Below are 27,002 nucleotides of genomic sequence, written 5' to 3'. Positions count from 1 at the left end.
TGTGGCGAAGCGGCGCACTCTTACTCTTGTTTCACTTCTGACGCAGCAGGGGAGGTGGCGCGGGGCTCAGAGCCGCCGCGGGGGCCGCGTGAGGACACACAGGACCCCCGGCCCTGGTGCTTGCCGAACGTGTTGCCATGGTGCTCGGCACAGCCCTGTCCTCCGCGTTCTGTGACAGCCCTGGCTCAGCAAGAAATGAGGTGTCTGTTCGGTGTATTTTATCCAAGGAAGCAGGGGAAATTGATGTCTTTAGGTTCCATTTCAAGATGGAATAAGCATCAGTTATCTAGAAAATGACCCTCTGCGGAATCGCCTACGTTAAGTGCTACTACACACCCCTCTTTACTCTCCGCATGCTCCGCGAGGCGCCTGGGAGAAATGCAGGTCGCTTCCGCCTTGGATGGTCTTTGCATTTTCCAAAAAGTGAGTAACGTGTTCTTTCTTCCTGTCAGCTCGGCTCCAACCTCTGCTGGAGAAGCCACCTTGAAGCAGAAGTGTTTGCTGACAACAGAGCTCTGAGGGGCGGCCACTCCTCACCGTGACCCGAGGCCGGGCCCTCCAGCCGTCCGTCCTGGAGTCCGCTTCTGCTGGAGCTGGTTCTGCACTTGTGGGTAAAAGAGCTCACCCGGGTGTGACTTCACCTCTGTGAAAAAGCAGTTACATTTCCGTCCAGCTGGAAGGGCGTAATTACACTACACGTTAGCCCAAGTGAGCGTCTGTGATCTTTTACTTTCTCTCATTTCGTTTGAAGTTGTGAATTCCTGCTGCGGGGGATCCCTTTCCCTGTGGTTTTCTCCGAGCTCTTTGCTCCGCCCAGTGGTTGTGACTGTTCATGACGCCCCCCTGGGTGGGCCGTCCCTGGTGGTCAGCAGCCTTGGGAAGGTTACTTCTCTCTCTGGTGTCAGGGTGAGTGTCCTTGATGTGAATGCCTGCTATAGAAATTGTACCCTTCTGTGCATTGCCTGGAAATCAGGAATTGAGGTAGATTAATTATTACTAAAGAGAGGTTTTTAGAATACAGAGGGTTTTCGGATGTCTCCCATACTTTTGACTTTTTGCTGGACTGGCTATCTTAATACTCCAAGTTTACATCAAGGTAAGACAGACCTTGAGAAGAATTACAGAGGAATCAGTTGCCCAGCACAGTTTTTTTCAGCCCAACCGTCCCTTGGGAAGCACACCTGCATGGAGCGCACGCACGTCCTGTAGCTTTTGGCCTGGAAGGGGTGGGGTGGCCGCAGAGACCTCCAGGCGTCCACACGGCTCCCTGGGCTGCGTGGGGTTGAAGGCTGAGGTCGGCTCAGGCGGCGAAGGAGAGCACAGTAGTTTCCAGGTCCCCATTTGGACGTAGGCTCCGTTTCCTTTTAATGTAAGCTGAATAAATTCAGATGGTGTAAACTGAAGGAAAAAAAATGCCAGGATAGAAATAGGGAATCGGGTTGAGGGGATTCATGTCTGAAACTAAATGCAAGGTACTGCAAGAACGTTAGGGATTTTGTGTTAGTTAAAAAGTGTTCTCTAGAATTTCCTCATTACTTTCCATCTGTACAAAAAATTCTGGATGTTAAAGTAGTATATGCTCATTATAGAAAATAGAGAAAAGAATTTCAACACCCAGAGAAGCACTATTTTAGCTTCAAAACTTTGGACTGCGTAAAGGAAACCTCAGTTCCTGTGGGGAATGAGGGTGATCTGGATATCGCGTTGGTAAAGTTGTTGTGAATCCCTGTCACCGAGGGCTGATGTTAAACTACCTCCTGGAATTTGGTTTTGGTCTCCTGCCCTGCGGTGTGCACGTAATTGAGTGTTAGTGTCTGCTGTCCACCAGAAAAGAACATCCAGTTTTCAGATCTTTAAAACTCCATGTTCTGGATGGTCCTGGGTTCCCTGTAACATAATCACACTCAGGCAAACGCACACTCTTGTCTGACTGGAAAGCCCTGGGATCTTAATCTTGTGCTGTTCCCAGGGGGCCGTAGAGGTTGGAAACGACTTTTTCACAAAACAGTTCTGCCGAAGGAAAGACAGTTGGCACTTCTTGTTGGCTGTCTCCCCTTAGCTGTTATCCTAAGCTCGTGGATTTCGTTGGGGGAGCTCATGCCACTTCGTAATTGTCAAACAGATTTTCTCGCAGCTCTAATGACACCTAGAACCAGGGACTTGACCTGGGACATGCTGGACTGGACATCGAGTTTTCAGCACACCGACGACCCTGAAGGTAGAAGGTTAAGGTTGTGCTTCTGGTCACAGAGCAGCTTTCTAGATTTTGGAATTAAGTTGTTGAAAACATTGCGTAAGCTTTGTGTCTTCAGGTACCTGTATTCTTGCCAGTCAGAATATTGATAGGGACTTTCTTACAGTGCATTTGAATCTCAAGGTAAAAGGAAATTCTGTCTCATGTCCTGGCAAGAATGGTACGTATGGAAATTAATACTTTAATGAATTAGCCCTGACAGAATAGATACCTGTCAGGTAGACCTTTCCTTTCCTGTCTGCTGCAGGTGCCGTCCCCGGGCGCCTGTAACGTTCACCCTGTTCCGCTGACCTGAGAATAGGGCAGGTGGTGTGGGGGGAGCAGCAGGTGTGAGTCAGGGAAGGATGCTGGCAGGGAGCCAGGTGTGCGATGGCTCTGGACCAGGACACAGGCGGTTACACTGGGGGAGGGCACCTCGCTGTGGTAGCCCTGCAGGCCGCTGGCCCTCGGCACAGTTTCTGGTGACAGAAGATCTTAGCGTTTTCCTGCTCACCGGAACTACCCGACCGGCTGAGTGCAGCTCTGGTCCCCGGATGAGCTGAAACAGCCCAGTAGCTGTTCTAAACGGTGGCTGGCTGGGTGGGAAGTTTCTCTGTGTCTAGAGAGGCTCCCATGCAGTAGGACAGTGTAGCTATCAGGAGAGCCCTGGCCGTGTTGGATCCAGTCAGGAGGGACGAGCACGTATTTGGAAAGAGCAGGACGACAGGTTTATAGCTGAGCTGACAGAGCCGTTCAGCAGAAATGACAGGAGGCTGCTTGAGCCACAGACTCAGCTCTGTGTCACTTTCTTTCCAGGCTTTCCAGAACCAGCTTTCGCTCTGCTAACTCACTAGGAGCCGGGATGATGGAGTTGTGGCTGTGAGCATGTTTAGGGGCTCAGGTTGGGGGGGCTGCGTGTGTCCTCTTGCTGTTGCCTCGTTGGTCTGCAAGGGTCTGCGCTTTCTGATGGTTTGCAGGGGGCACCCTGCTGCCGCCTCTGTCTTGGTGGGTGGGGAGTGGAAAGGGCAGAAGCTCAGATCAGCTGGCTTTAGGTCCTGGCCGGGGAAGGTCAGGGAAGGGAGAGCTGGCCCTGGGGGCTTACAATGAGCTGGGTAGGTGTCGGTTTTCTCCCCTAGACTCCTCTTCAGAACTTGTGGAATATCCTGTTTCTCGGGGACCTCACAGAGGTCGTAGTGTCCCCTTTGTGTACACAGGAAGGATTCATTGCCCTTTTATTCCTGCCCTTGAGGAAACCCTGGTGAACAACAGAGTGATTAGATTCCTTTGCTCTTGATAAATTTAGACGTAGCCTTAGCTGCTTGTCTAAAATGTTGATGTTGTTTTAAGAAAAAATCTCGTTAAGAATGTGTCTCCTAGTCTACTAGGCTTTTGTCTTTACGTGTGTGTGTGTGTGTGTGTGTGTGTGTGTGTGCGCGCGGCCACACGTGTTCTGTGGCACGTGAGGGTGGAGCCCGGGGCAGCCCTGTATCTTGGCTGCTTGCCCTCCTGTGTCTCGGCTCTGGCCGCCCTGCCTGTCTCCTCTCAGACCAGCGCCAGGGTCACTGCAAACACCTCCGAGAGCAGAGCTGTGTGGCAGCCACTGACACGGGAAAGGCTCTCTTGTTCTGAGTCAGGCCCCAGAGAAGCCAGGGCCTCAGCTTCTCCCCGAGGGCGGGCCAGCAGGCAGTTTTGTCTGGAGCAGGGCTGGTGAGGGCCCGGCTGCGCGTGGCCCGTGTTCAGATGGACTCCGAGGGTGGGCTGGCCCTGGAGGCCCCGGCACCCTCACTCACGTGTGGGCCGGGGCAGGCCTGGCCTCCGTCCCCGAAGGCCGCCAGGTCTCCGCACTTCTGACGCATCTCGCCCTCAGCCTTTTGGTTGCTTTAAACCTGGAGGCCTCTAGTGCATAATACACACTGCCATATCACTTGTTCTCTTTTGCGCTCACCATGTGGACGCTGTGGCTCCTGAGTGGTCAGAAGAAAGCGGGAAGCTCCTGCTACCTGTTAGCCTCCAGGATGAGGGATGTTGCTTGGTTCACAGAGATTTGCCCCGAGCCGGCTGGGCCGAGGTCGCAGGTGCGGAGCTGTGCTTGTCTCCAGCTCTGAGATGTGGTGTCCGGGGACCCCTGTGTTGCCGTGGTGCGGACACCAGCTCAGGCACGCTCCAGGTTTCTTTGTCGGAGAGGCGTTCGGGCACAGAGCCCTGCTCTTTCGATCTTCATAGCTGGATACGATAGACAGTTACAAGGACCTCACTAACTATTTTGTGTTTACTTTTTATCTGTGTAAAGCTTTGCAGTAGCTTTTAAAGTGTAATTTATTTTTTTATCAAGTGCACTCGTCATGCCACGTGTCCGCGGTTTTATACGACTTGTACTAGAAGCGCTGCACTCAGCTGTGAGCTGTTTGTACACTGAGATGACAGCCGTAGATGTGACCACAAATAAAGCTCTTGTGAAACACTCACGCTTGATGAGCTGTCCCGGTTTCTTGGACGTGCAGCACCCACCCACCTGCTGGGCGTTCCTCTCCTCGGCAGAACTGTCAGCAAGAGTCGCTGCCGCACGAATGCGAGGGGTGAGCGGAAGCAGCACCGTGCTGCGTGGCGCTCGTTTCAGAGCGATGGTGTAACTGGGCTAGAGGCATCCTGAAAGTTTGGGAACACCTCGGCTGCCCCCAGCGCATCCTGGGAGGAGCAGCGTGGGGCAGGAGAAGCCCCGCCCCACTGCCCACTTCCTGCGAGACCTGGTGGCCGGCCGCCCCCGTGCCGCTGCCCCTTGCACGCTGTTCTCCCTCCCTTGCCCTGCGGTCATCTCAGGCCCAGGGAGGACACCTTTGAACTGAGAAGAGGGCTTGTCCTGCAGCAAGGAAAGCCACGTCAGACCTTGCCCTGTGTCCCCCGAGCTGCAGGGCTCCCCCTGAAACCAAAAGCAGAACGAAGTGGGGCAGCCGAGGGAGCCTGGGCCCTCCAGGTCTCTGCATCTGGGAGGGCATATCCGCCCCCAGGCTTCCAGGGTGCCGGTGAAGCCGGTCCCCAAGACCCGGTTGGCCTGCTGTCTCAGCAGCCCTGGTTTTCCTGCTGGGGTCCCGGGTTCCCACACCCCACAGAGTGAAGCCGAGAGGCGCGCGGGCAGGGCTTTGCTTTTCCGAGCCCAGCGTGCTTGGGTGGGCGGACAGCACCCTGTGACTTAGCACCTCCTGGGCGCCAGGCTGTTCTGCACAGGGGCGTCATGTCCCACCAGTAACCCCAAACCTCCCGCCACCCATCAACATGGGGGAGCTCCTTCAAACTTCGTTAGGTGACCAGCGGACACCACGCTGCAGGACGCACAGCAAACAGTGGGCCCCGGGCATCAGACCCCGAGCCCCAGGCCTGGCACCTCCTGTGCCCCGGGGGCCAGGAAGCCTCAGGGCGCTTCTCGAGCTGTGTGGAAAAGTCAGGTTTGGTGATCCCCGCGCGGAAACCGCAGGGGGGTCGTCCTCCGTGTGCTGCTGTGCTGTTCTGGTGGCCTGCCCCTCTCCTTCACCACGACCCAGGAGCAGGGTCTTGGATGGCCGTTGCCCTCTCCACCTCGGACCCCAGGGTGCAGGGTGGGATGCCGAGCCACCCCTCCGTCCTGCCTCACTGAGGGTGGGGACCAGGGCGGGCTTACGAGACACACAAGTTTCTCTCCTCCCGTCCGGCCACAGACCCAGAGAGGACTTACAGGCCGGCTGCTGCCCCAGGCTTGGCTGCGTTTGAGGGTGCGGGGTGGAGGGGCCTGGGAGCACCCGCAGGCAGGCGCCGTCTAGCCCGGGGCGCCGGGGCAGGGAACGGCCGGCTTGGTGGTGGCGCAGAGGGAAGTGGCTCTGTGGTCGCCCTTCCGACGGACAGCCAGGCCCGGCCCGGCCGGTGGGTCGGCAGCGCCCATGGGCAGCCCCGCCGGAGCCCCAGCTGCACCGAGTTGAGAGAGAAGCTACAGGAGGCCGCCCGGCCCAGGGGACACCCACGGAGTGTGGTTGTGGACCGATGGCTCTTCTGCGAGGACTGGACACGCCCACGGGTGTTCTTACGCCAGAGAGAGCTTCAGGACAGCCCGGGCCGGGCGTGGCCCGCGAACGCCCAGTGGCCGTGAACTGGGGCAGGTGGGGCAAGAGGCAGTGGCCGTGTGGACTTGTGCCGTCAGAGCCCCAGGAGGTCCAGGGCTTGTGTTCCATCAGTCCTGCAGGAGCCACCCTGACAGACCCTCAGAAGGCACCGCGAGCCTCTTTGCCCTCTCCTGCCGCCAAGCGCACCCGGCCCGGAGATGGCGGAGCTGGTGGCGAGATGCTCCCCACGAGGGGACCCTTCCCGAGGGAGGCCGCGGCGGAGGGCGGCTGCTCAGCCTCCAGCACCCAGACCCTCGCCGCCACTCCCGGGGCCGCGGGAGGACACGCCCAGGAGCCCCGGGGTGGGCGGTGCGCAGGGCTCGAGGCCTCAGGGCAGGACCCCGACTCTGTTGCAGTCTCAGCCGCTGGGTAGGGTAGGGGCCGGCGCCCTTCCTAGTCTCGGGTGGACGTCCGCCCTCCCCGCACCCCTGCCCTCGGGCCCCGCTTCGCCCGGAGGGCTGACAGGGCGCCGCCACTGCTGCCCTGAGACGGGCAAGGACACAGGGTGGGTCAGTGGTCCCCCGGTCTGCACCGCTGCCCAGGCACAGGCCCCACTGCCCCCTGCAGGCCTCTCTACAGGGCGGCTCTGTGGCTTCGGGGAGGCCGGGGGCAGGGGTCTGGGGCAACTTGCCGTTCCTGCGTTTGCACTTTTGTCTCCCCTCCAAGGAGCTTTTGAAAAGTTTTTTATTAAAAAAAAATTTTTTTATTGTGGTGGAAGCTGTATGATGTAAAATTTATTACCGTTTTACAGTTTAAATTTTTTTAATTAGAAAATTCAAAAACTGGGATAAAATATGTGATTTACCAGTTTACCCATTTTAACAATTTAAATTGAAAATTTTTAAACTGATACAATATGCATAAGATTTTCCATTGCACCCTTTTTCGGTGTCCAGCTCAGGGGCACTAAGTACATTCACGTTGCTGTACAGCCATCACAGGCATAAGCTCCAGAACTTTCCCATGGTTCCCAAACTGAAACTCTGTCCCCATTAAACACCGACTCCCCTCCCCCAGCCCTGGCACCCACCCTTCTACTCTCTGTGTCTATGAATGCGCCTCTTCTAGGTGCCTCATGTACGTGGAATCCTGCAGTGCTTCTTTTCCGGACTGGCTTACTTCACTGAGCCTAATGTCCTCAAAGTCCATCCATGCTGTAGCAGGTGTCAGAATTCCCTTCCTTTTCGAGACGGAATTATATTGTATGTACAGACCACATTTTGCTCTCCCTTTCATCTGTTAGGAGGCATTTGCCTGTCGGGGAGGAAGAGATTCCCTCCGCCCTCCTAGGCTCTTCTTTCTGGTCTGGGAATTAAACTGACATGAAACCGATTAACAGGAGAAAATCCAGCAAAGTCTAGTAACATGTGGACCCGGGAGAGACCCAGACAACCTGAGTACCTTGTTCAAACGGCCGAAGCCCTCACCTTGGATACCGTCCTCGCCCAAAGCAGAAGAGGATGTTGAGGATGGGCAGAGTCGGTTATGAGCGGTGACCAGGGAAGGCCGGGTAAACAAGCGCAAGGTTCTTCAAGTCCTTACCTTCTCCGCCCCTAGGAGCTGCTAGAGATTCGGTCGTCCTCGTGTCCTGGTACAGTGAGGGGGATGCCCTTGCATAGCGAGATTCCCCTGGTAAATGTCCCTGTCTCTTACAAAACGGTGACTCCTACTTGGTTTTCAGAATTTCTTCTACGCCTGCTGTTTCCCGGAAAATAACCAGCTTAAAACTATTAATATGCCAAAGAGACCTATTCTGGGATGGTACCTGCTCCCCTACACCTTTTAGCTGTTGCTGTGAACATGGGTGTATGAGCATCTGTGCACGTCCCTGCTTTCAAATCTCTGGGCTATAAACCCAGGAGTGGAATTGCAGAACGATAATGTCATTCTTTCTGGGGAACTGCCAAACCATTTTCCACAGCAGCTGCATCGTTTCACGTTCTCGTCGGCAGTGCCCCCGTGTTCCAGTTTCTCCACACCCTCACCCATGGTTATTGTTTTCTTTTTTTGTTTGTTAGTTTGTTTTTATAATAGCCATCCAGATGGGCGTAGTGGTATCTGTTTGTAGTTTTAATTTTTGTTTCCCTGTTGATCAGTGGCGTTGAGTATCTTCATGTGGCTTGTTGGGCATTTGTGTATCTTCTTTGGAGAAATGGCTCTTCAAATCCTTTGTCCATTATTAAACTGAATTGTTTATTTTTTGTTGTTGAATTTTAGGAGTCCCTTATACATTTTGGATGTTAATCTCTTATCAGATAAATGATTCACGAATATTTTCTCTCATTCTGTGGAATGCCTTTTCACTCTGTTGATGATGTCCTATGATGTACAAATTTTTAAATTTTGATGAAGTCTAATTTATCTGATTTTCTCTTACGTTGCCTGTGCTTTTGGTGTCACATCCAAGAAATCACTGTCAAATCCAATGTCATGAAGATTTCCCTATAACCTATATTTTCTCCTAAGAGTTTCATATTTTTTAGTTCTTACATTTATGTCTTTGATCCATTTTGAGTTAATTGTTATGCATAATATTCACATTGCATGTGAATATCCAGAGATAATTTTACTGCTTCCCTTTGATTTTGGGTGCCTTTTATTTCTTTTTCTTGGTTAATTTCTTTGCCTAGGACTTCCAGTATTCAGTACAAGTGGCAAAAAAAGGCATCTTGTTTTTTCCTGATCTTAGAGGAAAAGTACCATGGACTGAGTGTTTGTGTCCCCCCAGAATTCACTCGTTGAAGCTGTAATCCTCAGTGTGATGGTGTTTGAAGGTGAGGCCGTTGGAGTGTGATTAGGTTTATATGAAATCATGAGAGCGGAGCCCCCATGATGGGATAGATGCCCTACACAGAGAAGAAGAGACACAGATACCTCTCTCTGCACGCATGTGCCGAGGAAAGCCACATGAGGACAGAGCCAGGAAGAGGGCCCTGGCCTAGCACACCACCAGGCTGGCGTACTGCTCCCGGCCTCCCAGCCTCCAGAGCTGTGGGAAGGAAATGTTTGCTGTCTAAGCTGCCCGGGTTATGATCATTTGTCAAAGCAGCCTGAACCAAGACAAAAAGCCTTCAGTCTTTCACCATTGAACGTGGTGTCAGCTGTGGGTTTTATGGCCTTTATCATGTTGCGGTAGTTTCCTTCCATTCCAACTTTGTTGAGTGTTTTTTCTATGAAAGGGGATTGAGTTTTGTCAAATGCTTTTTCTGCATCGATTGAGATGACCATGTGTTTTTACTTTCTTTCATTTTGTTAATGTGGTGTCTTATATTCATTGATTTTTGTATGTTGAACCTTGCATCCAGGCCTAAATCCCACTTGGTCATGGTGTATAATTCTTTCAACATGCTGCTGAATTGAGTTTGCTGGTATTTCGTCGGGAATTTTTGTATCAATATTCATAAGAGATATTTGTCTATAATTTTCTTTACTTGTAGTGTCTTTGTCTGGCCTCAGGTCCTGAGCTCTTGACATTAACTTCCAAGTCCCAGAGCCTTCATTCATGTGCCGTCCCTAAAACTTGCATCACAAAGATGCCGAGCCTTTAGCCATCGCTCACTTATTGCACTTTTTGGGGGACCCAGCCCATAGGGGCTTACGAGGCATGTTAGGAAGATGTTGAGAGAATGATTCAATCCCTGACTTTGAGATGTTTCAGTCCAGACGTTTTCAAAGTTTAGTTCGGGGAACCTGGGGGCATGGGAGGTCAAAGCTATTTATATAATAATATTGAAATTTTCCTTTTGCTTTGTTGACATTTGCGCTGATGGTGGATAAACAAGGGTGGGAAAACCGGACTCCTTAGGAAGATCAAGGTCAGTGACACCAGATGGTACGAGGATTCTGTTGCCACTTGGTGGGGACTTGGGGGAGCCTAAAGAGAGGGTTTGGGAGTAGAAACGGCTCTGAAAAACAGAGTTTATGGAATTTGAGTCCAAAGGGGTCAAAATGGCTGCTTACAGAAATGTGTGTTATTTTCAGCCTGTTGTCATGTTGCTTAAAATGCAAACAAAAGTTAGAGATTTCCTTGGCTTCACAAGCATCCTTGTTCATCAGTTATTTCTGGGGTGTGTGGGCTTGGTGTGACACATGCCATCCACTCCCCTGGAGGACAGAGCCTTTCCCTGGCCTGCACGCATGTGTGCTCGCTTGTGCGTGTGTGTATGCATATGAGATGGGGGGGGTAGGGGGTCAGACCCCTTGGAAGCCTGGTGCCCTATCAAGGGAGGACAGGTGTGATCAGAGTGACAGAGGGCAGTCTTTGAAGCAGCTGAGGATCCTGGGGCCAGAACGTAAAACAGTCCTGGTGGGGAGGCACCAAAGATATGCTTGGCTTCATGGCACTGGAAGGTTGCTGCCAGAAGGTGGAAAGAGCCAGGTGTCCGTCAGTGGATGAATGGATAAACACAATGTGCTTTGTCCGTACAGCAGGATAGTACTCACCCATGGAAAGGAATAAAGTACATGCTACAACATGGGTGCACCTTGCAAACATTGCGCTGTGTAGCGGAAGCCAGATCCCAGTCACATGTCGTGTGATTCCATTACTGTGAGAGATGCAGGGCAGGTAAATCCACAGACACAGACAGCAGGTCAGGAGCTGCAGGTGGGGAACAAGCTTAATGGGTGTGGGGTCTCCCCTGATGCCGAAAGCTCGGCCTCAGCACACCGGTGCCGAATCGGATCTCAGAGACAGTTTTGGGGTGAAGCAGAAAAGAGCAACTTTATTGTTTTGCCAGGCAGAGCGGGGACACAGCAGGCTCGTGCCCTCAAAACTGTGTGTCCCAAACCGGGGCGGGGTGGTGGGTAGATTTGGTGAGGAGTTTTACAGCAGTGGTTCAAGGGCGGGGTTGCTGATAAGGACCAGGGTGTGTGCAGGGCCTGCGATCCTTTAATCTGGCCTCAGGGTCTCCTGATGAGCTTTTGTTGGGGGTTTTACTTCTGCAGAAGAGCTCAAAGATACTGTTCTGTGTATCCCTTGAGGCGGGGCCAGGACCTGCCCCAAGGCTGCACTAGTGTTTTCTTGACCGCTTCTCCCTTGTCTCTGCATCCCCTCCCTTCCCTGATTAGCAGCTGCCCTTTTGGAACTCAGGGAAGGTCATGGAGGCTGAATGAAGCCTATTCCCGACAAACAAGAAACAGTGGGACACGGAAGGGCTTCCGTGCCCAGGAGCCCCACAGGGTCCTGCTCGGTTTCACTTTGGGGATTCTGAAAATGTTGACACTAGACAACATTTGATGTTGTCAAATGGTGCCTGCACAGCATTGCGAATATACTAAATTCCAATTAATTGTACACTTTAAAATGGTTTATTTTATACTTTGTGAATTTCACCTCAATAAAACAAAAAATAATGAAGTCAGAACAAGGAAAGCTACCAGGAATAAAGACAGACAATAGGTAATAATAAAAGAGTAACTTCACCAAAAAGACATAAGAATCTTAAATGACTATGCACTAAATGACAAAGCTTCAGAATATGTGAAGCAAAAACTAACAGAAGGGCTTCCCTGGTGACGCAGTGGTTGAGAGTCCGCCTGCCAATGCAGGGGACACAGGTTCGTGCCCCGGTCCGGGAGGATCCCAAATGCCGCGGAGCGGCTGGGCCTGTGAGCCATGGCCGCTGAGCCTGCGCATCCGGAGCCTGTGCTCCGCGGGAGAGGCCACAACAGTGAGAGGCCCGCGTACCGCAAAAAAAAAAAACAAAAAACTAACAGAAGTGTGAAGAGAAATATACAAATCCTCAGTTATATACAGAGATTTCAATACCCCTGTAGTATAAGTGCCTGAGAGTTCACTTTTTTAATTGTAAGTGCCTGACCTTAAGCTTTTCACTGCTAAGGCATCCATTTCAAAGACACATTGCCAGCCACACAGATAAAGAAGGAGGCCACCCCACCCGTGAAGCTCCCTTTTAGAACGCCCTGGGTCATTCAGACAACTGGCCCTTGAGTGACATTGCTTTTCCCTTCTCACACTTTAATTCCTGCTCTTGGTTTTACATTCACTAATAAAGGCTGAACCCATGAAACCCTAGGGCGCCCATTCTCAATCTCAATAAAGGTGGAACCCAAGGCCCTGTCCTCTCTCTCTCTGCCTGCATCTCTGTGTGCCCTGGATGTGCCGGTGCCCTCCAGGACCTATGAGTAGTAGACCTTGTTTCTTCCAAGTTCCCTGCTGCTTGTTGCTGAGATGCACCTTGCAATCATAGTAAGAACCACAAGGGCCTGTCCGGCCACAAATCGGCCCTGGTGGAGGGTGGGGGGCAGTGGGGCCCAGGTGAGTGCCCTCAGGCATTCCTGGCCAATAGCATCACTGTCAGTTGGCTGAGACCAGTAACTAACAATGTACAGAAAATCAGGGATATAGATAACTTGGAGGACACCAGCAATCAACTTGACCTAGCTGACATCCATAAAACACTTTCTCCTGGTAACACTAGAGTATGTATTACTTTACAGTACACACTGAAGACTTGCCAGGAGAGACCATATCCTGGCCACTAAGCAAGTCTTAATGAGTTTTAAAACATTCAAATCATACAAAGTATATTGTCTGACTATAATGGAATTAAACTAGAAACCAGTGACAGAAAGAGATCTGGAACCTTCTCAAGTATTTAGGGACTAAATAACCCACTTCTTTTGTTGTTGTTGCCATCATATGCTTTTTTTAAATAAAAATTTTTGATTGCTCATTTTTTAAAATTTTAATTTTATTTAGAGTATACTTGATTTACTATGTTAGTTTCAGGTGTACAGCAACGTGATTCAGTTATACATATATACCCTTTTTTAGATTCTTTTCCATTATAGGTTATAAGATATTGAGTATAGTTCCCTGTGCTATACAGTAGGTCCTTGTTGGTTATATATCTTATATATAGTAGTGTGTTTGTGTTCATCCCAGGCTGCTGATTTATCCCTACCCCACCATGTTTCCCCTTTGGTAACCATAAGTTTGTTTTCAATATCTGTAAGTCTGTTTCTGTTTTGCAAACAAGTTCATTTGTTTCATCTTTTAAAAAAATTAGATTCCACATATGAGTGATATCACATGGATTTGTCTTTCTCTGTCTGACTGACTTCACTTGGTATGATCATATCTAGGTCCATCCATGTAGCTGCAAATTGCATTATTTCATTCTTTTTTATGGCTGAGTAGTATTCCATCATATATATGTACCACATCTTCTTTATCCGTTCATCTGTCGATGGACATTTAGGTTGCTTCCATGTCTTGGCTATTGTAAATAGTGCTGCAATGAACATTGTAAATAACCCACTTCTAAATGACTTACTGGTGAAAGAAGAAATCAAAAGGGAAATTTAAAAGTATTTTGAATTGTATGAAAATAAAATCACAAAATCTCAAAATTTGCTGGCTGCAGCTAAAGTAGTAAACAAAGGAAAATTGATAGCACTTAACGCTTACATTAGAAAAGAAGGACTCAAGTCAGTGACCCCAGATTACACCTTACAAAAGTAGTAAAAGGAGAAGGTAATTGATTCCAAAATAAGCAGAAGGAAGAATATAATAAAGAGAAGTAATCAATGAAAAAGAAAACCAAAAAAATAATAGAGGAAATAAAAATAACCACAAGGTGGTTCTTTGTAAAATCAGGGAAAAAAGAAGTCACAAATTACTAATAGAGAGGTTGAAACCGAGCGGGACCCTGTGGGGTTGCTGGGTACAAGTCCTTTCTGTGTCCCCCTGATTCTTGTTTGTAGGAAATAGGCTTCATTCAGCCTCCACAACCTTCCCTGAGTTCCAAAGGGCAGGTTCAAACAGCTGCTAATCAGGGAAGGGAGGGGATGCAGAGACAGGGGAGGAGCTTCAAGGAGCAATAGTGCAGGCTTGGGGCAGGGCCCTGGTTCTCCTCACGTGATACACAGAACAATATGTCTCTTGAGTTCTTCAGGAACTCCGGCCGCCTCCCAGGCGGAGGATGGAATGATGATGATGACCCTCCTGATTGCAGTCAACTAAAGCTTGGACTCTGTTGACCTTTGCCCCAATTCTATGCTGAATTCTCCTCTGCTCAAGCTGCCTCATGAATATGCATGTACTCTTAGCTTAGGACGTCCCCAATTTTGCTGTTTGGGTAGACACTGCTTTGGGAAGGATCCCCGGTGCTCTCCTTACTTGGCTGCAAGTAATAGTAAATCCTTCCTTCTCCTGATCTTGGCTTGGTTGTGTTCGTTGGCTCGACACCCACCAAGAGGCAAACCCAGTTTTCAGGTAGCAAGGTGACATCACAACAGAATCAATATACCCTGAAGAATAATAAGGGGGATTATATGAAATTATGTGTGTGAAACTTTTGAAAATTGTAAAGCCCTGTAGAATTTAAAGGATCTTTCATTCAAGAGAAACAAAATAAATTTTAAAAATTTTTAAAAGAACAATAAGGGAATGTTATGAGCAACTTTATGCCAATAAAGCTGACAATTTAGAAGAAATGGAGAAATTCCTTGAAAGACACAAGCTACCAAAGCTCATTCAAGAAGAAATAGATAACCTAAGTAGTCATATCAGTATAGAAGAAATTATGGAAAAAAAACAAACTGAGAAAATGAGAGTCTACGGTAATAGTCTTAGGCTGTAGATGAAATAAGCCTTATAGAAGGCGTTGACTGTTGGTATTTCTAATTTACAGATAAGGAAACTAAGGCTCATTAGTGCTAAGTAACTTTCTCTGAAATTTCACTTAGGAGGAAAATATCTGAGATTCATATGTAACTCCATCAGTCAACTCTTAAACTCAGGCTTCATCCACTAAACCAGGAGTCTGCAGACTTTTTCTCAAAAGGACCAGATATAAATATTTTAAGCTTTGCTGCCCATATTGTCTCTGTTGCAGCTACTATCAGTATCGGACAAAGGAGCTTCAGACGACATGTAAATGAGCAAACAAAAGAAAGTGTATTTGTAGTTAAATATCTTCCCACAAAGGAAACTTCAGGCCCAGATGGTCTCACTAGAGAATTTTAACTAACATTTAAGGAGGACATAACACTCATACACAGTTTTGCAACAAATGAAAGAGGGAATACCCACCCCCAACTTATTCTGCAAGGCCAGCATTTCCCTGTTACTCAAACTAGACAGAGACATAACAACAGAAAGAAAACTACAGACCAACATCTTTTACAATCACAGGTATAAAAAATCTTAACAAAATTTGAGCAAGTTGAATCCAGTAATACATTTAAAAGGATACAACATAATGACTAAGTAGGATTTATCCTGGAATGAAAACCCATCAATGTAGTTCACTCTTCACCCAGGTCAGGCCAGTGAGATGGGAGGAGAAACCTTCTGGGAAGGGTTTCCTAGTTCCCAGCCGAGAGCTGGCGATGAGATGCTCCCTTATTTCTCCAACCCCGGCATCTGGAGCGGCCGCGGCATCTTGAGTCTAGGCTGAGAATGAAGCCACCGCGAAGGCAGCAGCAGACAGAAGGATCCTTGCTAATGTCATCAAGCTGGTGAATCAGTGGGCTGAGAAGCCAGTCCTGTCCTGGGGTTTACAGTCATGTGAGATAATACGTTTCGCATTGTTCTTTTTTGAAGGCAACACAAACACTGGAGACAAGTAATAAAGAGCTCGAAAATCCCAATCTTTACTTGAAGTTAACATAGAGAATTTTCAAAAAGACCTGAAAGGTGAGAAATCTAGGTATTCAGGCACATTGGGATTGGGCTGTGGCCAGCCTCACCAGAAAGATTGAGAATATGGGTGGAAACACCTCCCATTTCGAGTAACTGTGACCAAAACAGCCATCAAAAATCCATCAAGAGAAAGAAGAACTGCAGACACCACTAGAAGGTGCTCTGGAGGACAATCCCGTCCTCAGGGAAGCAGAAGAAGCCAGAGGACGGAGTGGAAGAGAGCACACTCGGGGCCCAGAGAGAAAGGCGAAGGGTGGCAACTCGGGGCGCGATGTTACGACCGAGACCTCCTGGAAGGTGAACCCTTGTTCCAGTTCAACCCTTATTTGAAAACTGTTGCAAAAAGGAATAGGAGAGGGAAGGCACACCAAGTTACCTGAAGAAGATAGAATAACGGACCACTTGAAGATCATAGTAAAAACCTCCAAGCTGAGAGTAAAAACCTCCACGCCGTAGCCAGAAGAATCGCAGTTGGGAAGGGGAAGGTAGAAACTTCAACTCCTTCCTGAGCTCGCGGGGAAAGGGTGAATTTTCACCGAGTAGCCGTCTTTCCGAAGCAGCTGGGTCTCTGCCCTCCCAGGGCGCCTTCGGGGAGCTGGGAGTCGCAGCCGTCCTGACGGTGCGCGTGGGGCTCTTTCGGAAAGGGAGCTGTCCCGTGGGGCTGGAGGGGAGGAGGCCCGCAGGCTGAGGGGTGAGGTGGGGCTTCGCACGGTCCTGTGCCTCCGTCTGGCCCATCGCGGGGCGTTGCGGCAGCCCCGATGTGGCTGGAGGCCTGTGAGAGGGCTCGTTGCTCAAGTCTGTCGGAGGCCCCGGGGGGCGCGCGGGGGCACGGGCTGCGGGGGAGGCTGGAGGGCGGGCGGGCCCGGCCGGTGCCGGTGCCGGGTGATGGGTGGCCGTCCAGCCCCTGAGCCGTGGGGGCAGCAGGGACGGGCTCACTGACCTGGGGGACTTGCTGCCTGGGCTGCTCTGTCTGGCAGGTGTGGCCCTTCTGTCCCCCTCCGGGTCCCCGGCCGTCGCTTTCCCACGCTCTGTGCGCCTTTGAGCTGAGCCCCTCCGGCGCATCCAAACTCAGCAGGATGGTCCCCGAGCCGGAAGAGGTGACGGGGCCCCTGTGGGGGGCGGCACGCGGGGCCGCTCCGGGTCCCCACGCCCCTGCACCGAAGCCCACGGGGCGCTGCTGGGGCAGCTGCGGTTAGGGGTGGCAGGGCTTGGCCATGGCCGGCAGGTGCGCGGCCCCGGGGAGGGGCTGCCGTCAGACCCCAGACCAGGCCGTAGCGCCCTCTGGCTGAGCAGCCTGTGTCCCTCCGGCAGAAGCTGCTGTGTCCACGGAGATGGAAGGTCCAGGCCGCATCAAGAGGGCCCTGGGCTTGGCCCCGCCGCTGGGGCACGGAACAGACTTTTGGACCCTGGTTGGCCTCCTGGGGCTCGAGGCGGCGTCCTGCGGGTGTAGAGGCACGTCTGCACCTGGTCAGCGCTGCCCTGGGAGCCCGGGCTTAGCGCCCCGCGAGGCCCCTGGCCGTGCCTGGCACGGCCGCGTCACGGCTCTGGCCGGCCTTTGCCCGTCCCTAACTGTGGCCTCGGGAGCTTTGCCTCCCCCCCACCCCCGGGCAGCCGAGCCTCACGTGTCTGTGAGGGGCTTTGGGTGCTTCTCACCACCCTTGCTTCCTGTGCCCCAAGCTCCCTTCTCTCTGATTCTTCTTCTCCCTTCTCGTCCCCCACGGCCCGTCCAGGGGATGCCGGCTCAGGAGCTAGAGCCATGCCCTGTCTGTCCTTCAGCCGCAGCGGGCCAGGCCCGCCCTGGAGGGGTCAGGTTCCGGCCGCGGCGGGGTGAACGCTGTGAGATGGATGGGGAAGCCGGGGACCCTCAGCGTCCCCAGTGGGAAGGAGAGCTTTCCGGGGAAGACGGTGCTGGCTTTCAGCAGGACCCCAAGCCGAGAGTGCTGGGGTGACGCCTGCAGGTGTGGCCGATGGGCTGGCAGCTGCCGGCCTTAGCAAAGGATGCGGCCCTCCGCTCTGTGCGCGCGGCTCTGAGAGGAGCGATGGGGTGGGGGCCGCAGCACCCCCTCTGGTGCCTCTCTGAGCTTCTGCAGACAAGCCAACCTCGGTCACCTGCCCACAGCCCCTGGTCACACAGTGAGCCCTGCCTCTCAGTGCTCCGAGCCCTGCACCAGCCTGGGTATCCGGCTGAACTTACCTGGGTGGGATTTGAAGCAACACCTCCCGACCCAGGACAGTTCCGCTGTTCCCGTCCCGGCAGTGATCCTCGAGTCTCGCCTGCAGGGGCCCTCAGGTGAAGGGTGACCTCTCTGTGAAGGGGCCCGTGTTGTTTGGGGCCGGCTGGGAGCTCCTCCCCTCCTGGGGAGCTGGGAGCAGCTGCTGCCATAGATCCCAGGGAGGGCAGGGCCCCGTCGCTGTGGGGCAGCCGTGCCTCTCACCTGGCGCCAACGGCCAAGCCAGGGAGAGGCGTCCCGAACGGGGGCGGGGAGACTCCCCAGCAGGCCTGGGGGGAGGTGGCTCTTCCAGTTGAGAAAGTCTCCCCAAACTGGCAGAAATCCTGCCACTTACAACTTACACTCACTAGCTCCTGGAGGTTGGGGCCCCTCTCCACGACCTTCGTGTTGGGGTGGGATCGCCCCCTCCAGAAAGATCTGGTCAAGTCCTAACCCCCAATACCCGCCATTGTGACCTTGTTTGGAAGCGGGGTCCAAGTCTTGGAAGGTCCCAAGCACAGGAGCTTCTGTCCCCATGGAGCCTGGGAGCATTGCCCTCCTGGTTCCTCCACCTGGGTGCTCTCTGACCACATACCAGTGGGAGTTGATGCAGGCTTCCTCACGTGGGCGTCATCCAACGCTGACTCCATTTCCAGCCCCTCTCCTCTCTCTGGGGGACGGGGTGAAAATTCCAAGCGTCTAATCACAATTTGGTCTTTCTGGTGACCAGCCCCACCCAGGAGCCACCCAGCATCACCTCATGAGAACAAAAGATGCTCCCAGTACTTTTATCACTTAGGAATTTACAAGGGGTTCAGGAGCTCTGTGTCAGGGACCAGGGACAGAGACCAGTGTATATGTTTTCTGTGATCTCACATCACTGCACTTGGTACTCGGAAGCTGCTCGGGATGTGTGAGCTGAGTGAGTGCTAGGCTTGGTCCCCTGCCTTTGGGCCTTTCGTGCTTAGTGGGTGGGACTGAATTGTGTCCCCCTCCCCCAAATTCGTAAATCGAAACCCCACCTACCAATGTGATGGTAACAGGGCCTTTGGGAGGTAATTAGGGTTAGATGAGGTCATGAGGGTGGGGCCCCATGATGGCGTTAATGCCCTTTTAAGAAGGGGCACCGGAGAGCTTGCTTCCTCTCTCTCGGCCCTGTGAGGTCACAGCTAGAACGGGACCATCTGCCAGCCAGGAAGAGAGCCCTCACCGGAATCTGAAGGAGCAGGACCTGGTCTCAGATGTCCAGCCCCCAGAACTGTGAGAAATAAATGTGTTGTTTACATCACCCAGTTGTTGTTAAGTCGCCCAGTTTATAGTAGTCTTTCGTGGCAGCCTGAGCTGAGACTGTATTTTGGGCACATGGTTGTCACTTGACCTTGCGTGTGGGGACTGCTGCCCTCCCGAGGGAGGGGCCTGCGCCTTCTTCCTTTCTGGGTCTTTCCCTCCCACAGAACCTGGGGCTGGCCCCAGGCCATCAGTGGAGCGCTGGGTGGCCTGCTGGCCTGCTCTCACCTGCCAGGAGTCCTCAAGCAGCGTCCGTAGGGCGGCAGGGTCTCGGGGACGTCCCAGGCAAGGCCCTGCCACCCCACTCATGACTTCTGCCCGAAGCCTCTGGGGAGGATGGTGGCCGTTCAGAGGCTCCTCTGCCTGCATGTCTGGCCCCGTTGGCCTCCTGAGCCTGGGACTTGGGTCGAGGTGGCCGTGGCCCTGGTCTCCCAGCTCTTAGGGGTGTGCCTGATGCTTCAGAGCCCTGTGGTTACAGCATGCACCCCTGGCCTGGGGCAGAGTCCGGCCTGGTCCTCAGGGTCAGCCGGCAGACTAGGCACAAGTGTCCTGTCCCGGGGACAGGAGCTGGTCAGGGACCAAGGAGAGGGGCAAGTCAGGAAGTGATGCTCAGAACACTTAACCACCAGGCCAGCAGGCCCCGCACCCCCCAAGCGAGAGTCCTGTCATCAAACAAGCTCACTGGGGGTGGGGGCATGGCAGGGCAGCCCAGGGTCGGGGGTGGGAGTTGGGGCAGGCCACAAGGGGTGGGACTTCAGCCACGTACCATTGTCTTTCCAGAGAGTTGCTCAGGCCAAGAAGAGGATGGGTGGGGAGGGGTGCAGAGCCGAGGATGGAGGGCTGGCAGGACCCGTCCGTGGGAGGGGCAGCCCCTGCGACCCGGCTGTGAGGGGCCCAGCAGGGGCTGGGGGGGACAAGAGGTGCGATGGACCACGTGGCCCCAGATTCTGCACAAGGTGTCTGGACACAGGGTGGAGGCTGGGGGCGGCAGGGGAGCCCTGAGCCACTGGGTGGAGGGAGGTGTCGCACCCCACTTCCCCTCCCCGGCCCTTCAGGCAGCGATTTAACCACAGGACATCCTGAGAAGACAGAGAAGGTGGCCCGTGAGCGCCGGGGGGGCCCGCTGTCCAACCCTGCTTCCCCTCGGCGGTCGGGGTCACTGCCCCCCCAGCCAACGCAGCTGCCCTGGGGGGGCCCTTGGGACAGTAGTGTTGCTGCCACAGAAGGAGCGGGGCTTCTGGCCAGAACCCCGGCGCTCTGCCAGGCCCCTCATTGTTTTAGGTGAAATTAAATGAAAAAGCAGCAGGACCAGCAAAGGGCTCGGGCTGCTCCAGAATGATGGTGGGAGTTACCCCACCGGTTATGTAACCGGAGCACCCGAGGTGCCCGCGGAGGACAGCAGGGTGGTGGAGGGTCGCAGGGGAGGGCGCACCCTATGAGCCGTGCCCGTCCGCCACAGCGTGCAGAGTTGAACGCGTTTCACCCGATGTTCATTTTCCTTCCTCTCTCTTCCCCCCACTATAGTACAGGGCAGCGGTTCTCAAAGTTTCTGGTCACGGGACCACTTGCCAACACTCTTAAACATTGGTGAGGACCCCAAGGCGCTTTTTTGTGAGTCGTAGCAGCATTTTCCATGGTACACGGGAAAGCCAATGACTTTAAAAAATATCACTTCTTTTAAAAACAATAAGTCCATTACACGATAACTTTTTTTTAAATGAAAAATAACAAGAAATGTGGTGAGTAGAGGAGTGGCATTGTTCTTGCACATTTGCAAACCTTTAGCGCCTGGCCTGGTGGAAGGCGGCCGCGTCTGGGACCCGCGCCCGCGTCTCACCTGCTGCAGAGCGTCGTCTCGGCTGAAGAATGAGGAGGGTCTGCTTCCCCCAGAGGTGTCGTGGGGAGGGAGGTGCGTGTGGACCCTGGGGTCCTCGGACTGCACTTGGAGGCCTGCTGTGGTGGTAACTTGAATCCACACATTCTAGGATATACGGAGAACATGCAGAGGAGGGGAGTAGGCGGCCTGGACTAAGAGGAGGACGAGGGAGTCCACGGGGCAGCTCTGAGTCGTCGCCTCCTCCCTGGGGGAGGGCGGAGCCCCTGCTTGGCCGCGAGGCCAGCTGCGTCCGGCCAGACGGGAGCCGTGATTTTGAAGCGTGAGCTCATGAGGATGACGCGCGTCGGCTCTTGTCATTGGCCTTGGTCACCCAGCAGCTGCACACCCTCCCTCCTGGGCAGGTCTTCTCCAAGCGCCAAGGGGACCAGCTCACTTCCCCTCAGCTCTGGGGTCTGCGGGGCAAATGCACACCTGAGGTTTGCCCATCACACCTGCCTCCTGGTGCCTGAATCTTGACCTCATGGCAGAGACGCCTGAGGAATTCCTCATGGCAGCAGGGGCCACACTGGTGGCAGTGGCTCGTGGCCGGTGGTGGGGACCAACTGGAGCATCGTCACCACGTGGCCCCTGAGTTGCGAACTTGCTGGGGTTTCTGGCAACACGACTTCCCTCGGCCCCCACGTGCCTGCTGAGCTTGGTGCCGGCCTTCCTGCCAGCGTGCGAGCTCCCCGGATGCTCCTGGCAGCGTCCTGTCCAGCTCAGGCCTGGCGGGAGGCTCTGCTTCGTCCCTCACCAGCTGTGCTGCCAGGCCCGTCTAGACTCCGCTTCTTCCTTGTTACCCAGCACCTCCTACCCGGCTGGTCCCCCTGAGCCCAGGCTGGACCTTTCCAGAGCATCCCGCAGGGCCCCTAGGGAAACCCTCGGAGTCCAGCACTGTCATAAACCCATCCCGGGCAGCGCCCCCGTGACCCTCCACACTTTACAGAGGGCTGTGAATGCAGGCTCTTCCTCTTCTCACCTCAAATCCCCTCCCCACCCACCCCAGAGTCCCTTCTAATTGTTATTACAATATTAAACAGTGAACTTTAAAAATTACAGAATGTTTTTAAAATGGGGAAAATGTTTTACCACAAATTTTGTGATTTCTTTCGAGCCTTCAAAACTATCTTGCAACATCTGTGCAGACTGTGTCATTGTTCTTTGGGCTTGAATTGGCAACCCCCTGAGGTTGGGCTTGGCCTTGTGCTTGGGCCAACAGAACAGTGCACTTGTCATACAAGAGCAGGGGCTACAGGGGTGCTTGCAGGATTGGCTTGGCCTCTTGTGCTTCTGCCTTGAGAAAGGACATGCCCCTGGGACCCGGAAAAGAATCAGGAGGGATGCGGGATGCTTCGTGGGACAGACCTGGACCACAGCCATGGCCCGGAGCGTAAGTGCCAGACGCCCCAGAGCGAGAATTTGTAATTGGTAGGCCGCTGAGATTTTTGAAGTTGTTTGGCAGTAAAAGCTAAGCATCTTAACAGGAGAAACTAAAGAGTTACAGAATTTGACCCATGCTAAATACTGTGGATAGTCGAGTTGCAGCAGCAATTAAGTAAATCCCCAGGCACAGCTGAGACTGTATTATTAACTTTTACAGATGAAACAACTTTCTACAAGCTGTGACTCCCACTGTTTCTACTTAGTGGACTTGAGGCAGGAAAGAGGCCTGATGGGATGAGCAAGCTTGTCACTGCATCCAAGCAGTGGCTCTCCAACACCGGGCCACCCAGGGGTAGGAGGAGAGGAGGTGGGCTGGTGGAGTGTGGGGAGGGACCCCCCCCCCCAGGTTAGGAGGGATTGTTTTAGATGTCAGCAAGCCCCTGGCCTCAAACTGTAACTAGGACGGGCTGGTGATCCCACGGCTGCCCCCAAACCTGCCCTTCAATTCCTTCAGCAACCTTCTCCTTTGCTCCCATATCCTACCCAAGTGTAAGCCAAGGCCTTTGAGGTATCACTGGGGGCGGAAACAAAGGCGGGCCTGAAGTTCCGGGCAGAGGTCACCCCGAGGCCGGTAGCACCCTCCCAGGCATTCAGCATAGCCTGCTCTGGGCCCGGCCCCTCCCCCAGGCCGGCTGCTATGAGGAGCACCACCTTCCCGTCAATTTTAATTGCGTGCTTTGTGCGTGCGGGCCGGGGCCACATTTGAGTTACTTTCCGATGGATCTGCACATCCATGTCTAGCTCAGAGTAGGTCCTCAACAAATATTTGCTGAGAAAGCAAACGAATGAATCCTTGCTCATGAAATGTCACACCCACTGCTGCTCAGGGCTGCCGGCTGGCAGAAGGTGACTGTGTGCACGTGGTGACCTCGGGGCAGTTCTACGTGACTAAACTGAGCTGTGGCACCCTCAGGCTTCCAGAGACCCAGGTTCCCATGGGTGGCTTTGCTGCTAGCGTGTCCTCTCACCAGGTAAATTGTTTACTTAATTCATACGGACCGCAGCTGAGATTTTTACTAGGTTGCTAGTAAGAGAAACGGGTTCCCTCCAGCCTTCTCCCCAGTAATAACATCAATACTCCTTTTAATTTTAACCTTCTTTTGGAAGTATTTATTTGTTCTCGGTCAGAAGAACATTACTCTCCCAGGATCTGGTTTTTGCCCTTCTGATTCCCTGGTACCACCAGTACCTAAAGCAAAATTTAAAAAATAACCTGAACTATTACTTCCCTGTCGCTGCCAGATCAAAACGTTTGGACCTTAAAACAATACTTGATCCTGCTGACCATTTCCGGTTAAGGCCGCTCTCTCCAGCTTTCCAATAACAAGTACCAACACCACTTTATATCATGGCCAACTAATATTCTAAGATTCTTAGAAATGGACAGACCACCTGCTTCTTTTGGCTGTTTCTGAAGAGAAGAATTCAAGGTGCTAAATATGTGTCACTTTAGGCTCTGGTACCACACTGGAGCATGTCACGTGTTCCCAAAGGATAGTGGCTCCTTCCAAGAGAGACCTCCAAGCTGTGCAGACGGAATCATCTAACACCTGAATATGAAGATCCTTGGGACTTTCAACCCCCATATTCACGCCTAGAATTTTAATAAGACCCCATGCCAGGTACATATTCATGTTTTAAGCAATCTTTAACAACATCTGCAGTAGACATATATCTTCACATATAAACTTTAAAAAATACTTTAACATAATACACCGTACTGCACAAACGAGAATTCAACATAATATGTTACAGTGCTAAAATAGTCATATAAATATCATATATGGATGGATTCACTGCATTAGAAAAATTCACTTATTAGGCTACTAAAAACCAGTATCGGCAAAACCCAAAGAAAAACCATTCTAACAGTAGGAACACTAAAAATAACAACTATGAGGCTTATATGCAAGTGGTGGGAAAGAGAATTCTTTACATTTGCTACTGTCACAACAGGCACAACCTGAAATACAGTTTTACGTTAGCAGTGTATAAAAATACTTTTCAAAACAATACTTTTGATAGGTACAGTACCACTTTAAAAAAAACCCAGCTGTGTAGTCACTCCATTTGAGGACCTACCTAAACAATTCTATTTACTGCTCTCAGCTAGCTCGCAAACACCAGCCTAGAGAACAAGCTCCTCACATATGGAGGCACACTGCACGCACACACAGCTGTGCAGTCAAATAACCTCCTACATCTCTGGTGAATACTGATGAGTCACTGACAGGCATCAATCTCAAACAAGGCATGAAATGATGTTTGGAGCCTGTTTTCAGTTCCAGGTTTGGCATGGATGAGCAAAAGAGGGCAAGGGAAGGTGGATTTTATGTGTATACGGTTTCTCTTCCACTAGCGGACACGCCCCAGAAGACAGGTTTAATCTGGCATATCAATACTTAACTTGGGGGGTGGGGGAACATATTTTCCAGGGCTCTGGGTTATCACCACCCTGGCCTTCTTTCCAAACATCGGAGCGATTTTAGGCGCTTCTGGAGCCACTGTTTCTTCAGCATCTTCACTATCTTCATGATGTAGATCATAGGAAATGTTCCCATATTCTCTTAAAAATGGGAAAACTTCGAGCAGAAACTGACAGAAATCTCTGCGAATACCAAACCACCAGTGGTTGCCCCCTTTCCGCCTAAACGTGGTGGCCGTCAACGTGATTAACGAAAGCCAGAGGGGGACGAATATGGAGATGAAGGAGAACGCGTTGTGGCCGTCCAGCCTGTGCACCAGCAGAACCTCGAAGGTGAGCAGGGGCACCACGATCGTTATCCAGCTGATGGCCATAGTCACATGTGTTCTTCGCTGCTCGGCAACCACATCCAGGGAGCGCAGAAACAGGAGGGACCAGACGATGTAATACAGGACCACCAGGCAGAGGAACGACATGAGGATCCAGAGGGGCACAAACACCACCAGCCACGGCCAGTGGATGATCCGGTCCAGCCTCAGGGCGATGAAGATGAACTGCAGGATGTTGACGGAGCACAGGATCTCCAGCTCCAGGGACCGGTCGTGTCGGAAGCCCCACACGCAGGCGGCCACGGACACGGGGGACACGAAGAAGAGCGGCATGAAGACCAGCAGCCAGAAGTGGGTCCCCCGCTCCACCCTGTCGCAAACCAGGACCTCGAACATGAGCAGCAGCAGATGGATGCCCACGGCGATCAGCATGGCCTTGAACTCCACGCAGGCCTCCCCCTCCGCGCGGTAGCGCGGGTTCCGCGCCCAGACGCCCGCGCCCACCGAGGCGCCCGCGAGGACCAGGAGCTTCCACAGCCAGATGGGGGCGAACACGGCCCAGTAGCTCCACTGGATGACGCCGTCCAGGCGGAGTGGCAGCAGCACGGAGAAGAGCAGCAGGCAGGCGTAGATGAGGAACTTACTCGGGTTGAAGTCCTGAAACAGGCCCCTGGGGTTCATGGCGAGGCCGCTGCCCGCTCCCCGGCGGGCGCCGCGTCTGCGCCGTTCCCGGCCCGCCGCTTCCCCCGCCGGCCCGCGACGGCTCTCGGCGGGCAGCAGCCGGGAACCGGCCGGGAGCAGCTTCCGGCCCGCGGCGCCGAGGAGCCGGAACACGTGCGCGCGCGGTCACGTGGCTCGGCCGGAAGCGCGTTGGGCAGGGCGTGCGCGCCCGCCCTCCCCCGGCGACCGGCGGGGGCGGCCGGCGCGGAGTCGGCGAGCGGGGTCCTCTCTCCGCCCCGGTGCCCGCCTTCACCCCGTACCCATTTGCAAAGCAGCTACTGCGTGTGGCGCCGGGAGGGTCGGGGCGGGCGACTCGGGCCGGGTGCCTGGCGCGCTGCTGACGCCGCGGCCGGCCCGTTGGCAGCGAGCGGGCCGCGACCTCGGGCGGACGCTTCCTGGCGGCGCCGGGAGCAGGGAGGTGGGAGTGAGCTCACATCCTCCGGGCCGGGCCAGGGGCGGGGCCGGGCCAGGGGCGGGGCCGAGGAGCGGTGGGCGCGGCCTGCCGCGGGTGCCCCACCCTCGCCCGCTGCCGACCCAGGGGCTCCTGCCCCCGCCGGGGAGGCTTGGCGCCGAGCGCGCTGAGGTGGGGAACGGTGTGGGCGCGAGGCCGGTCGCGTGTGGGGGGTAGCGAGCGGGGGAGTGGGTGCCGTGACTGTGAAAGAGCTTGGCGGGCGTGCGC

At 53.3% G+C, this 27,002-nt stretch overlaps 2 protein-coding genes across 5 annotated transcripts in view; one reads left to right on the top strand and one right to left on the bottom strand.

Moving 5' to 3' along the window:
* The window catches only part of EPB41L5 (erythrocyte membrane protein band 4.1 like 5), a 143,045-nt gene extending 137,050 nt beyond the window's left edge, over positions 1-5,995 (top strand). For all 4 annotated transcript variants that reach the window (XM_089916982.1, XM_022565505.3, XM_022565504.3 and 1 more), the window contains one exon: positions 453-5,995. In XM_089916982.1, the coding sequence (XP_089773108.1) occupies positions 453-519 (67 nt within the window). In that variant the 3' untranslated portion in view covers positions 520-5,995. The remainder of the gene's footprint in view (positions 1-452) is intronic.
* A 17,935-nt stretch (positions 5,996-23,930) lies between these two features.
* On the bottom strand, positions 23,931-26,741 carry TMEM185B (transmembrane protein 185B). The gene has a single exon (XM_022565500.3). It carries the CDS (start codon positions 26,282-26,284, stop codon positions 25,232-25,234), a length of 1,053 nt encoding a protein of 350 aa, XP_022421208.1. The 5' UTR covers positions 26,285-26,741; the 3' UTR covers positions 23,931-25,231.
* Between the last annotated feature and the right edge of the window lie 261 nt (positions 26,742-27,002).

Source organism: Delphinapterus leucas, chromosome 8 (assembly GCF_059928025.1).
Source record: "Delphinapterus leucas isolate spDelLeu-1000000601 "Yukka" chromosome 8, BTC_Dleu_Yukka2, whole genome shotgun sequence".
Lineage (NCBI taxonomy): Eukaryota > Metazoa > Chordata > Mammalia > Artiodactyla > Monodontidae > Delphinapterus > Delphinapterus leucas.
This window is presented reverse-complemented; position numbering and strand designations above follow the sequence as displayed.